At 42.2% G+C, this 14,455-nt stretch overlaps 1 protein-coding gene across 1 annotated transcript in view; it reads left to right on the top strand.

Moving 5' to 3' along the window:
• Positions 1-14,455, top strand: part of LOC111139148 (coagulation factor VIII) — a 128,782-nt gene that overhangs the window by 83,226 nt on the left and 31,101 nt on the right. The window contains 5 exon segments of the mRNA XM_022491305.1: positions 6-234; positions 401-583; positions 1,936-2,052; positions 2,519-2,590; positions 12,702-12,787. Of these exon segments, the coding sequence (XP_022347013.1) occupies positions 6-234; positions 401-583; positions 1,936-2,052; positions 2,519-2,590; positions 12,702-12,787 (687 nt within the window).

Here is a 14,455-nt window from a genome sequence, read left to right as displayed (position 1 = left end):
CTCAGGAGAAGGATGTGCACTCAGGCTTGATTGGACCCCTTCTGATCTGCCGCAGCGATACACTGAACCCTGCTCATGGGCGACAAGTGACAGTGCAGGAATTCGCTCTGTTTTTCACTATTTTTGATGAGACTAAGAGCTGGTACTTCACTGAAAACCTGGAAAGGAACTGCAGAGCTCCCTGCAATATCCAGAAGGAGGATCCCACTCTTAAAGAAAATTACCGTTTCCATGGTAACATACCCCACCCCCAGTTATTACTCAGGCTGAGGCTTGGACAGTGAATTGAGAGTGTGTGTATAGGAGTGGAATCCTTGTAGGAATCAATATTTTTTACTGGAGGAGAGGGAAAGAAACTTCTGTAATGGATTTCAACAGCCTTCTCTGTGTTCTCCTCCAGCAGTCAATGGCTATGTGATGGACACACTGCCTGGCTTAGTAATGGCTCAGGACCAAAAGATTCGATGGTATCTGCTCAGCATGGGCAGCAGTGAAAACATCCATTCTATTCATTTCAGTGGACACGTGTTCACTGTACGGAAAAAAGAGGAGTATAAAATGGCAGTCTACAACCTCTACCCAGGTATGAGCTAATTTCTGCCCTTTTTGTCTACCTGCTGACGTACTGAGTACTTACTTTGCATGGTACAGGCACTGGGGAAGCAATCCATGAACAAAGCCAAGAAACTCCCTGATCTCAGGTAACTTACTTTTTCAAGTAACATAATAAATAAATTAGCCCAGAGGGGTGCCTTGGTGGCTCAATGGGTTAAACCTCTGCCTTTGGCTCAGGTCATGATCTCAGGGTCTTGGGATCGAGCCCCGCATCAGGCTCTCTGCTCAGCAGGGAGCCTGCTTCCCCCCTCCCCGTCTACTTGTGATCTCTCTCTCTGTCAAATAAATAAATAAAATCTTTAAAAATAAATAAATAAATTAGCCCATAAACAGGATAATTTCAGATACAGATAAAGGAAATAGAACAGAATAAATGAATAATTAATGTTGTGGCACTTTCCTGGGCTGGAGTTATGGTTTCCACCGTCTCAAATGCACAGGTAGTTCTCCATGGGGTGAATTGTTTATGTCCATAACCAGTATAAGCACGACTCACAGTGTTGATCAAAACACAGCTTTAGTCTAGGTCTCCACCGCCCCTTTAAAACAGGTTTAATAGTGGGAGCAAACTTTCCCTGTTTCTGTGTTAAAATTCCAAGAAGTTCAGTGACTTTCCTGCTCACTCTTCAGTAATAAGCTCTCCTGCGGCTGCTTCACGTCACACATACGCCTCCGACCCCGAACTGCAGGGTGCACTCTGAGAGGCCTATCTCAGGCAAGGATGGTGTGGTTGAGCCCTCTCTTCCTCTGCCTTACGTTTATTGTGTGTCCTCCCCAACCCCTTCATGGCTGCTGCTTTGAACTCCAGCATGGAAATGGTAAAGGTTAAATGCTAGGACAATTCTTACCTACTTACAACGGACACCTTTATTCTAGGGAGTCACTTGTGACTCATGCCTCAGCCCCTCGGTACCCCCTCTAACTTCTTACTGCTGGGTTGCGTTAGCCCTCAAGGCAGCCCTAGTGGCCTAGGTCCACAAGGACCTCACCCTCACTTCCCTGGCCCAGGGAGCTCACATCTGGTTGATGGGGGGGACAAAAAACCACAATAACCTTTGGCACTCTGAGAGTGTAGTGGCTCTCCCCTGTTCCCCCACCAGCCCATCTCTCCCATTTCCCAGGGGTGGGGGCTATCAGAACTCAATCTTCAGTACCTCCAAATTGGCGGGGTCACATAGCAAAGCACTTTGGCTTTGAGGGGGTCAAGAGTGGTAGAACTGACTTAGGTGGCTCTCCTTGGGTGTTCTGCATAAACCAATGTATCTCGTGCTCATTTTTTAGTAAAAAGAAATAATTTCTGTTCCTTCTGTTTTTGAAAAGGTGTTTTTGAGACTGTGGAAATGCTACCATCCAAAGTTGGAATTTGGCGGATAGAATGCCTTATTGGCGAGCACCTACAAGCGGGGATGAGCACTCTTTTTCTGGTGTACAGCAAGAGTAAGTAGCTTTCCTCCTTCCTAGGATGGTTGCTTTTATCAAGAAACAAATACAAGCTCACAGTCATTAACAAATCTATAATGAATATTGCTGGTAGAAATCATCAGAGTCCTCAGGGAAGAGCAAATATGTGCGAACCTGAAGCTCTAAGTATTTAACAAACTGGTGCTAAAAATAACTTCGTTCTCACAACTTTGTGAAGCTCCAGCATCTCCAAGAGCAAAATTTGAAACTGAATTTTGGTTCAGTTGCCAAAGATAACTTACAAATATGGCTTGGAAGAGTTCAAGATTCAACCATAAACAAGTCAGAGTGTGGATGGTTCTATTAGAGTGAATTAAATGACATGGTTAACAATACAAAGTATCAACCATTGCTTGGTATTCGCCCGTTCTCACTGGCTTGCCTTTGTGAAGGCTGAATTTTAGGTACTGCTAGCTGTCACAGCCCTCTCCTTTGATTTCAGAGTGTCAGACTCCGCTGGGGATGGCTTCTGGACACATCCGAGATTTTCAGATTACAGCTTCAGGACAATATGGTAAATACCAGTATTTTGTCTCCCAAGATCTGGGCTGATAGTATCTTTTTTATTTCTGTTGGATTTAGATAACCCATCCATCTCCATCCTTCTATTACATCTACTCCACAAGTGCGTCTTAAATCCATTTTCTCTTCTCTGATTGCCACTGTTCAAGCTACTATCACTTCTCATGACCACCTCCTTACATGTCCTACCTGCATTCCCTGGTGCTCCCCTTGAGTCCATTGTCTTCACTCTGCTATGAGCAGCGACAGGAAAGCTTGAGCAGGATCTGCAGTCAGCTCCCAGATACTGTTTTAGAGCAACAGTAAGCAAACTATGGCCTAAAGGCAAAATCCAGCCCACCAATTATTTATTTTTTTTATTTTTTTATCAACATATACTGTATTATTAGCCCCAGGGGTACAGGTCTGTGAATCATCAGGCTTACACAGTTCACAGCACTCACCATAGCACATACCCTCCCCAATGTCCATAACCCAGCCACCCTCTCCCAACTGCAGCACCACCACTTATTTTATGTAGCCTTCAAACTAAGAATTATTTTTCTAGTTTTAAATGATTGGGGGAAAAAAGAAGAAGAATGTCTCATGACATGTGAAAATTATGTGAGATTCGAATTTCAGCATCTGTACCTAGAATCTTGCACTGACACATACAGCCCCACTGACCTAAAGTGGCTGCTTTCACTCTACCACAACAGTTAAGTAGCTGAAACCAAATGATCGGCAGAGCCTAAATTATTTATTATCTGGCTGTTTACAAAAGAAGGTTTGTCAACCCTGTTTTAGAGGGAACAAAGTGCCATTTGAAAACAAGGCCTGATGAGACACCCGGGTAGCTCAGTTGCTTAGGCATCTGCCTTTGGCTCAGGTCATGACCCCAGGGTCCTGGAATCCAGAAACTGGAATCCAGGGAGCCTGCTTCTCCCTCTCCCTCTGCCCCTTCCCCTGCTTGTGCGCTCACTCTCTCTCTCGCTCTCTCTCTCTCTAGCAGATAAATCCCAGACCTGTAGTAGTCACTCTTCTTATTTATCTATTTATTTATTATTAACATAAAATGTATTACTTGTTTCAGGGGTGCAGGTCTGTGAATCATCAGGCTTACACGGTTCACAGCACTCACCATAGCACATGCCCTCCCCAATGTCCATGCCCCAACCACCCCATCAGTCCCAACCCCCTCCACTCCAGCAACCCTCACTTTGTTTCCTGAGATTAACAGTCTCTCTCTCCTTTTTTTTTTTTTTTTTTTTTCCAGAAACAAAAGAACGTATACAACATGGTTTGCCAAAATGGACAAAACTCAACTGTGTTCTTTAGGGAAGTATATATACATAGTGGTAAAATTATAAAGAAAAGCAAAGAAATAATTATCGTAAATATCACAACAGGGGTTAGGGTTAAGAAGAATGTCACTGGAAAGGCACAGACCGTGAGTCTTCTGTGTTGCTGGTAATGTTCTTGATCTGGATAGTGGTTGCATTTTTATACCAAAAGCACTTTGGTTTTATGTACTTTGTTATACAGTTTTAGTTCACAGTTCCAGCAGATTTTTTAAAAGATTTTATTTGACAGAGAGAAAAAGAGATAGCAAGAGAGAGCACAAGCAGGGGGAGTGGGAGAGGGAGAAGCAGGCCTCCCTATGAGTGAAGAGCCCAATGCGGGGCTCAATCCTAGGACCCCAGCATCATGACTGGAGCCCAAGACAGATGCTGAATGACTGAACCACCTAGGGGCCCCCTAACAGATTTTTTAACTTCTTTTAAGTTTGTTTTTTGTTTGTTTATGTAATCTCTACACCCAACGCAGGGTTTAAACTCACAACTCCGAGATCAACAGTCACCGGCTCTACTTACTAAGCCACTCAGGCACCCCCAGATTTCTTTTTAAGTAGAGGGAAGAAGTCCAAGGATTGAACCCTGGGGGCTGTTTAATATTCAGAATTTGTTTATAAGTCCTACATGCATTTAACATTCAACAAATACTTTTTGACCACCTACTATGTGCCAGGCACTTGTTCCAGCTGCTGGGAATACAGCAGTACAGCAGTGGACAAAACAGACAAAACCCCTGCTTTCGTGGAACTTCTACACTAGTGAACCCTGGAGAGAGGGTATGTCAGGAAGATGGAGTGGTTACCTATGCAACATGTTGCTTGCTTGTCCAATAAGATGAGGACATAACAAAATTGATTATCAGCTGTAATAAGCCACTCACATGGTCTGGATAGTGTCTCCATCTTGCATGATCTTCATTTAGATCTCTTTTGTAAGCTCTCAACCTCTGTATTTGCCAATTTAATTTACATAGATGTCCCGTGTGTTTAAAACTCTATACCCCCACCTACTTCTCCAGGGTTGCCCATCTCAGTGAGCTGCATCACTGTCCAGCCACTTGCCCAAATCAGAAACCTGGACGTTGTCTGTACTAACTCTTTTCTCCTTTCTTCGCTCCAGCTCATCATCAGCTCTATGGAAGTGTCTCCAGTACAGGAAGGGCGAGAATGTCAGGTGTTTCTACCTACCTGATCCATGAAGATACTGTTTTTTCTCTGCTTTTTTCCCCCAGGGCTCAAGGTAGGGATGTCCCTCAGTTCAAGAAGGTGGTTTTCCAGGAATTTACTGATGGGTCTTTTACTCAGCCCTTATACCGTGGAGAACTAAATGAACACCTCGGACTCTTGGGGCCATATATAAGAGCAGAAGTTGAAGACAATATCATGGTGAGTTTAGAACAATGAAGTTATAGGAAAATTAATCCTGTATGTATATTTTTGTCTCTGTTTATAAAAATAATGTATTTTCACTTTCTGAGAATTTTGAAGTGTAGAAAATTAAGAAGTTAAAAAATAATCCCATAACTACCATTTTGGTGTATGTTCTCTTTGTCCTATGTATTCTTTTCTTTATGTGCTCAAAATTATGCAACGTGTAATTTTACCTCTTCTTTTTAAAAAAAAAAAAAAAGGTTTATTTATTTATTTATATTAGGAAGAAAGAAAGAGAGAGCAAGAGTGGGAGGGGCAGAGGGAGGAGAGAGAATCCCAATGTGAGGCTGAATTCCACAACCCCGAGATCACAGCTCTTCTTTTTGGACTAAATAGCATATTGTCAATATTTCTTCTTTTTTAAGATTTTATTTATTTATTTGACAGACAGAGATCTCAAGTAGGCAGAGAGGCAGGTAGAGAGGAGGAAGCCGGCTCCCCGCTGAGCAGAAAACCTGATGCGGGGCTTGATCTCAGGACCCTGAGATCATGACCTGAGCCGAAGGCAGAAGCTTAACCCACTGAGCCACCCAGGCGCCCCATATTGTCATTATTTCTTGTGTCATTAGAAATACTTTCTAACTATTTTGTTTTAATGATGGCATAATAGTCTATTATGTGAATTTATGGTTTACTTAACCATTTACTTTGAACAACCTTTTAAATAGTTTGCAATGTTTTCACTAGTTCAATAATGTTGCAATCACAAACCTTTTCCTTGGGTAAAATTCCAGAAGTACAATATACATGAACATTTTAAGACTTTCTCTAAAGAATTATCTGTTAATGTCCTTTGCACATTTGACCTTTTGAGGGAGAACTTTTCTTATCGATTTTTATTACCCTATATTTTTCCAAGTTTGTCATCTTTTAATTTTATTTATAGTGATTTTTGAAATAAAACAGGTTTGAATTACTGATAGTAACCCATAAATCTTTCTTTTATGACACACAGCTTTTATGTTTATAAAAATCCTTTCCTATACAAAGACTTTTTTCTTAAAAGCACTTATACATTCAACTTTTTTTTTTACAGTTTAATTGCTTAACATTTAACCTTTTATTTTATTTATTTATTTTTTAACACTTAACCTTTTAACCCATTAGTAATTCCTGTAGACTACAAGTTATTTTGGTGCATTGTGTGAGCCAAAAATGAAAGTAGCTTATTCTTTTCCAAAAATCGTCATCCACTGGCCCAATTGATTATTTACTTTAAGGATATAGAAGGATCTAAAATTATGGAATTGTCAGCAATTCTTTTTCTGTTTTGATTCTTATTTTAGTTTATATATGTCCTGTGAAACATGTGTAATTTTTTGAAATCTGAAGTCTTTTTTTTTAAGATTTTATTTATTTATTTGACAGAGAAAGATCACAAGTAGGCAGAGAGGCAGGCAGAGAGAGAGAGCAGGGAAGCAGGCTCCCTGCTGAGCAGAGAGCCCGATGCGGGGCTCGATCCCAGGACCTTGGGATCATGACCTGAGCTGAAGGCAGAGACTTAACCCACTGAGCCACCCAGGCACCCTGAAATCTAAAGTCTTTTTTAAAGATCATATGCATTCATCCTGGAATTTGTCATAAGAACCACACGTGTTGATTCTTGGGCTTATGGTCTCTGAAAACCCCTGGGGTGATATTTTCCCTTTTACTTTTGAACAGCTTTTCAGTATTTAGGAATTTTCTCTTCTGCAACTTTGAGCTCATGCTTTAAAGATTTTAGAGTTCAAAAATACCTCAGTTTCCTCTGTAGATAGAGTGTGAGGTTTGGGTCCTGACAACACCCATCCTCTGTACCACTTCCTCTGGATAAACCCCAAATAGGTATTGCTGTTAGGGATATAAACCTTAAGCTAAGGACTTTATATGATCCTAAAACATGTTACTCAAATTCTTTTTTAAATTTTGTATTTACTTTTTCTCTGCAGGTAACTTTCAAAAACCAGGCCTCTCGTCCCTACTCCTTCTATTCTAGCCTTATTTCTTATGAGGAAGATCAGAGGCAAGGAGCAGAACCTAGAAGAAAGTTTGTCAACCCTAATGACACCAGAATTTACTTTTGGACAGTGCAGCAGCATATGGCCCCCACTAAAGATGAGTTTGACTGCAAAGCCTGGGCTTATTTTTCTGATGTTGATCTGGTAAGCAGATGGACATTGCACTGACCACTTACTGGTTTAGAAGAAATGGACTTCGTGTTATCTGCTGAGAATTTTTCTATTTACTGTAAGCTTAATGGGAAGATTCCGATAGGGGAGGTGCCATCATATTTGTGTTTGAGAATGATCACTCTGGAACCTACCAGATCAGGATTGGTTTGGAGTGGCATGGAAGTTGATAAGAGATCTATCCTGGTTCATAGGCGAGGGCATTCATGTTCATAGGATTGATGTCTTCTTTCTCAGGAGAAGGATGTGCACTCAGGCTTGATTGGACCCCTTCTGATCTGCCGCAGCGATACACTGAACCCTGCTCATGGGCGACAAGTGACAGTGCAGGAATTCGCTCTGTTTTTCACTATTTTTGATGAGACTAAGAGCTGGTACTTCACTGAAAACCTGGAAAGGAACTGCAGAGCTCCCTGCAATATCCAGAAGGAGGATCCCACTCTTAAAGAAAATTACCGTTTCCATGGTAACATACCCCACCCCCAGTTATTACTCAGGCTGAGGCTTGGACAGTGAATTGAGAGTGTGTGTATAGGAGTGGAATCCTTGTAGGAATCAATATTTTTTACTGGAGGAGAGGGAAAGAAACTTCTGTAATGGATTTCAACAGCCTTCTCTGTGTTCTCCTCCAGCAGTCAATGGCTATGTGATGGACACACTGCCTGGCTTAGTAATGGCTCAGGACCAAAAGATTCGATGGTATCTGCTCAGCATGGGCAGCAGTGAAAACATCCATTCTATTCATTTCAGTGGACACGTGTTCACTGTACGGAAAAAAGAGGAGTATAAAATGGCAGTCTACAACCTCTACCCAGGTATGAGCTAATTTCTGCCCTTTTTGTCTACCTGCTGACGTACTGAGTACTTACTTTGCATGGTACAGGCACTGGGGAAGCAATCCATGAACAAAGCCAAGAAACTCCCTGATCTCAGGTAACTTACTTTTTCAAGTAACATAATAAATAAATTAGCCCAGAGGGGTGCCTTGGTGGCTCAATGGGTTAAACCTCTGCCTTTGGCTCAGGTCATGATCTCAGGGTCTTGGGATCGAGCCCCGCATCAGGCTCTCTGCTCAGCAGGGAGCCTGCTTCCCCCCTCCCCGTCTACTTGTGATCTCTCTCTCTGTCAAATAAATAAATAAAATCTTTAAAAATAAATAAATAAATTAGCCCATAAACAGGATAATTTCAGATACAGATAAAGGAAATAGAACAGAATAAATGAATAATTAATGTTGTGGCACTTTCCTGGGCTGGAGTTATGGTTTCCACCGTCTCAAATGCACAGGTAGTTCTCCATGGGGTGAATTGTTTATGTCCATAACCAGTATAAGCACGACTCACAGTGTTGATCAAAACACAGCTTTAGTCTAGGTCTCCACCGCCCCTTTAAAACAGGTTTAATAGTGGGAGCAAACTTTCCCTGTTTCTGTGTTAAAATTCCAAGAAGTTCAGTGACTTTCCTGCTCACTCTTCAGTAATAAGCTCTCCTGCGGCTGCTTCACGTCACACATACGCCTCCGACCCCGAACTGCAGGGTGCACTCTGAGAGGCCTATCTCAGGCAAGGATGGTGTGGTTGAGCCCTCTCTTCCTCTGCCTTACGTTTATTGTGTGTCCTCCCCAACCCCTTCATGGCTGCTGCTTTGAACTCCAGCATGGAAATGGTAAAGGTTAAATGCTAGGACAATTCTTACCTACTTACAACGGACACCTTTATTCTAGGGAGTCACTTGTGACTCATGCCTCAGCCCCTCGGTACCCCCTCTAACTTCTTACTGCTGGGTTGCGTTAGCCCTCAAGGCAGCCCTAGTGGCCTAGGTCCACAAGGACCTCACCCTCACTTCCCTGGCCCAGGGAGCTCACATCTGGTTGATGGGGGGGACAAAAAACCACAATAACCTTTGGCACTCTGAGAGTGTAGTGGCTCTCCCCTGTTCCCCCACCAGCCCATCTCTCCCATTTCCCAGGGGTGGGGGCTATCAGAACTCAATCTTCAGTACCTCCAAATTGGCGGGGTCACATAGCAAAGCACTTTGGCTTTGAGGGGGTCAAGAGTGGTAGAACTGACTTAGGTGGCTCTCCTTGGGTGTTCTGCATAAACCAATGTATCTCGTGCTCATTTTTTAGTAAAAAGAAATAATTTCTGTTCCTTCTGTTTTTGAAAAGGTGTTTTTGAGACTGTGGAAATGCTACCATCCAAAGTTGGAATTTGGCGGATAGAATGCCTTATTGGCGAGCACCTACAAGCGGGGATGAGCACTCTTTTTCTGGTGTACAGCAAGAGTAAGTAGCTTTCCTCCTTCCTAGGATGGTTGCTTTTATCAAGAAACAAATACAAGCTCACAGTCATTAACAAATCTATAATGAATATTGCTGGTAGAAATCATCAGAGTCCTCAGGGAAGAGCAAATATGTGCGAACCTGAAGCTCTAAGTATTTAACAAACTGGTGCTAAAAATAACTTCGTTCTCACAACTTTGTGAAGCTCCAGCATCTCCAAGAGCAAAATTTGAAACTGAATTTTGGTTCAGTTGCCAAAGATAACTTACAAATATGGCTTGGAAGAGTTCAAGATTCAACCATAAACAAGTCAGAGTGTGGATGGTTCTATTAGAGTGAATTAAATGACATGGTTAACAATACAAAGTATCAACCATTGCTTGGTATTCGCCCGTTCTCACTGGCTTGCCTTTGTGAAGGCTGAATTTTAGGTACTGCTAGCTGTCACAGCCCTCTCCTTTGATTTCAGAGTGTCAGACTCCGCTGGGGATGGCTTCTGGACACATCCGAGATTTTCAGATTACAGCTTCAGGACAATATGGTAAATACCAGTATTTTGTCTCCCAAGATCTGGGCTGATAGTATCTTTTTTATTTCTGTTGGATTTAGATAACCCATCCATCTCCATCCTTCTATTACATCTACTCCACAAGTGCGTCTTAAATCCATTTTCTCTTCTCTGATTGCCACTGTTCAAGCTACTATCACTTCTCATGACCACCTCCTTACATGTCCTACCTGCATTCCCTGGTGCTCCCCTTGAGTCCATTGTCTTCACTCTGCTATGAGCAGCGACAGGAAAGCTTGAGCAGGATCTGCAGTCAGCTCCCAGATACTGTTTTAGAGCAACAGTAAGCAAACTATGGCCTAAAGGCAAAATCCAGCCCACCAATTATTTATTTTTTTTATTTTTTTATCAACATATACTGTATTATTAGCCCCAGGGGTACAGGTCTGTGAATCATCAGGCTTACACAGTTCACAGCACTCACCATAGCACATACCCTCCCCAATGTCCATAACCCAGCCACCCTCTCCCAACTGCAGCACCACCACTTATTTTATGTAGCCTTCAAACTAAGAATTATTTTTCTAGTTTTAAATGATTGGGGGAAAAAAGAAGAAGAATGTCTCATGACATGTGAAAATTATGTGAGATTCGAATTTCAGCATCTGTACCTAGAATCTTGCACTGACACATACAGCCCCACTGACCTAAAGTGGCTGCTTTCACTCTACCACAACAGTTAAGTAGCTGAAACCAAATGATCGGCAGAGCCTAAATTATTTATTATCTGGCTGTTTACAAAAGAAGGTTTGTCAACCCTGTTTTAGAGGGAACAAAGTGCCATTTGAAAACAAGGCCTGATGAGACACCCGGGTAGCTCAGTTGCTTAGGCATCTGCCTTTGGCTCAGGTCATGACCCCAGGGTCCTGGAATCCAGAAACTGGAATCCAGGGAGCCTGCTTCTCCCTCTCCCTCTGCCCCTTCCCCTGCTTGTGCGCTCACTCTCTCTCTCGCTCTCTCTCTCTCTAGCAGATAAATCCCAGACCTGTAGTAGTCACTCTTCTTATTTATCTATTTATTTATTATTAACATAAAATGTATTACTTGTTTCAGGGGTGCAGGTCTGTGAATCATCAGGCTTACACGGTTCACAGCACTCACCATAGCACATGCCCTCCCCAATGTCCATGCCCCAACCACCCCATCAGTCCCAACCCCCTCCACTCCAGCAACCCTCACTTTGTTTCCTGAGATTAACAGTCTCTCTCTCCTTTTTTTTTTTTTTTTTTTTTGAGATTAACAGTCTCTTATGGTTTGTCTCCCTCTCTGGTTTTGTCTTGTTTCATTTTCCCTTTCTTACCCTCTGATCCTCTGTCTTGTTTCTCCAATTCCTCATATCAGGGAGATCATATGATAGTTGTCTTTCTCTGACTGACTTATTTCGCTCAGCATAATACCCTCTAGTTCCATCCACGTCGTTGAAAATGGCAAGATTTCATTTCTTTTGATGGCTGCATGGTATTCTATTGTGTATATAGACCACATCTTCTTTATCCATTCACCTGTTGATGGACATCTAGGTTCTTTCCATAGTTTGGCTATTGATAAAATCTTTAAGGAGAAGAAAATGAAGCTTGAGAGTCATATACCAAAATAATATTATTTGTCTGTAGGCAAGAGGATGATTTTTTTTAAAGATTCTATTTATTTATTTGACAGAGAGAGACAGAGAGATCACAAGTACACAGAGAGGCAGGCAGAGAGAGGAGGAAGCAGGCTCCCTGCCGAGCAGAGAGCCCGGCGCAGGGCTCGATCCCAGGACCCTGAGATCATGACCTGACCTGATCATGACCACTGAGCCACCCAGGCATCCCAAAAGGATGATTTTTTTAACTTTCATTTTTACTCACGTTTTCTCATTAACTAACTTTTCTAGAAGGAACATACATTATGTAATAAAGAAGTAATGATAGCATTTTATAGTACTTGTAATACATTCCAGTACCACCTAATTAGAGGTGCTAAGAATAAACAAAATTATTAAGTTTAAAAAATTAAATACTACTGCACTTTTTGCCTTTATCTTCTCCTCAGCTAGGCTTAGCCTTTCTCAAGAGATCAAATTTAGGGGCACCTGGGTGGCCCAGTCTGTTAACTGGCTCTTGATTTCAGCTCAGGTCATGATCTCAGGGTCTTGGGATAGAGCGCCTGTGAGTCTGCTTGTCCCTCTCTGTCTGCCCCTCCCCCACCCCTATCTCCCCTACTCCCGCACCCCCCAAATAAATAAATAAAATCTTAAAAGAAGAGAGAAAGCGATTTTATTCCTAAGTATCTAGGACCAACACAGCTGAATCTAATCTCTTTCTCCTTTCTTGGGCAAAGGACAGTGGGCCCCAAAGTTGGCCAGACTTCATTATTCCGGATCGGTCAATGCCTGGAGCACCAAGGATCCCTTCTCCTGGATCAAGGTTAGAAAGCACGTCACATTCAGTCATGTCATGATTCCTCTTGCAAGCTCAAAACAAAAGTCATTTTTATCAAACTCCAGGTAACCAACAGAGAAAGAACAGAGTGGCTTCTGCTTGTTTGCTAGTCCGATCCGGTAAACTAACTTGGAGCCAATGACTGAGACAATGTCTTTAGGGTTACTCAGTTTCTTTTTAAATGACTAGATCTTTCAAATTTTCTCATTTTCCCATTTCCTCTAGAGAAGCACTGTCCAATATGATAATTATAATCTGAACCACAAATGCAAACCACATGTGTAATTTTGTATTTCCTAATAGCCACATTTAAAAAGAAACATGTGAAATTCATTTTAATAATATATTATATTTCATCCAACATATCCAAAGATTTTATCCAGTGAACATGGGTTTACTCATGGCTCTGACCCCTTCGAAGGCGAACATATAGGGACTTGCTGCATGAGCGCTGAGGGCAGCGTGGAAATGCCAGCGCAGCCTGTCAGCCTCACTGCGACAGTAGGTTCCCTCTAGAGCCCGAGCGTGCCCCCTGCCTCTGGTACTCACTGCCCAAAGACTGCCAGTTACGACTCAGTTTGAACTTACTACTCGCAAATTCCTGAGAATTTTTGTTTCTTGGGAAGCTGCCCAACCCCATTTTCTGACCTTGCATTTCTTTCAAACTTACGTGTATCCCTGAGTGGCGGACACTGTCATCTCTCCCTCTGTTGTTCCATTGATTTATTTATTTATTCCCCATTTGGGGAATTATATGTCCTTCACTGGCTACAACCTAATGAGACTAGTAAATAGAGTGCCTTTTCCACGCCCAGCCAAAGAACCCGAGTCGTACACCGTGTTCAGGTCCCACACACTAGATTTGGCCCATTGTTCCAGCTTGTCAAGCTTCTGTCTCCCAAAGAATTTCTTAGTCTTCCCAGTTTCACTGAATTTACTGCTTGATCAGTAAACATTTTTATACGTTAGCCAATGCATGATCAATATATTGAAGAAGACAGGGCTTCCTTACTGTGTGCTTTAAACAACTTCAAGCATTTTTTTTTTTAGATATTGAAGGTTGTGTGTGTGTGTGTCCTTTTTTTTTTTTAAAGATTTTATTTATTTATTTGACAGACAGAGATCACAAGTAGGCAGAGAGAGAGGAGGAAGCAGGCTCCCCGCCGCACAGAGAGCCCGATGCGGGGCTCGATCCCAGGACACTGGGATCATGATCTGAGCTGAAGGCAGAGGCGTGAACCCACTGAGCCACCCAGGCGCCCCCAATTTCAAGCATTTTTAACAAATCCTCACCACACTGTTACTGTCACCCTCATTTCAGATAAGAAAGCTGAAGCAAAGAGAAGTCACTTGCCCCAAGTCATATAGCCAATGAGTGGTTAAGCCGAAATTCAAACCGTGATCGTTGGGGTCCAGAGGCCTCATTTGTAATCGTTATACTCTGCTGTTTCTAGAACCCCCTTTAGGTTGATAATCATCTACTAACGGCCACAGTTTGCTTATGGTAATTGAACCAGTTACAAATCCACCTAATTGTATTATCAGCCAATTCTGTATTAAATCTCCTCATCCTCAAGGTGCTTTTTTTTTTTTTTTTTTTTTTAACCATCTGTCCTACTAAAGCCCAGGTATACAATTTTTTTTTTTTTGTTA

The sequence above is a fragment of the Enhydra lutris genome, unplaced genomic scaffold (assembly GCF_002288905.1).
Source record: "Enhydra lutris kenyoni isolate GAN:26980312 unplaced genomic scaffold, ASM228890v2 scaffoldscaffold96, whole genome shotgun sequence".
In the NCBI taxonomy this organism is placed as follows: domain Eukaryota; kingdom Metazoa; phylum Chordata; class Mammalia; order Carnivora; family Mustelidae; genus Enhydra; species Enhydra lutris.
This window is presented reverse-complemented; position numbering and strand designations above follow the sequence as displayed.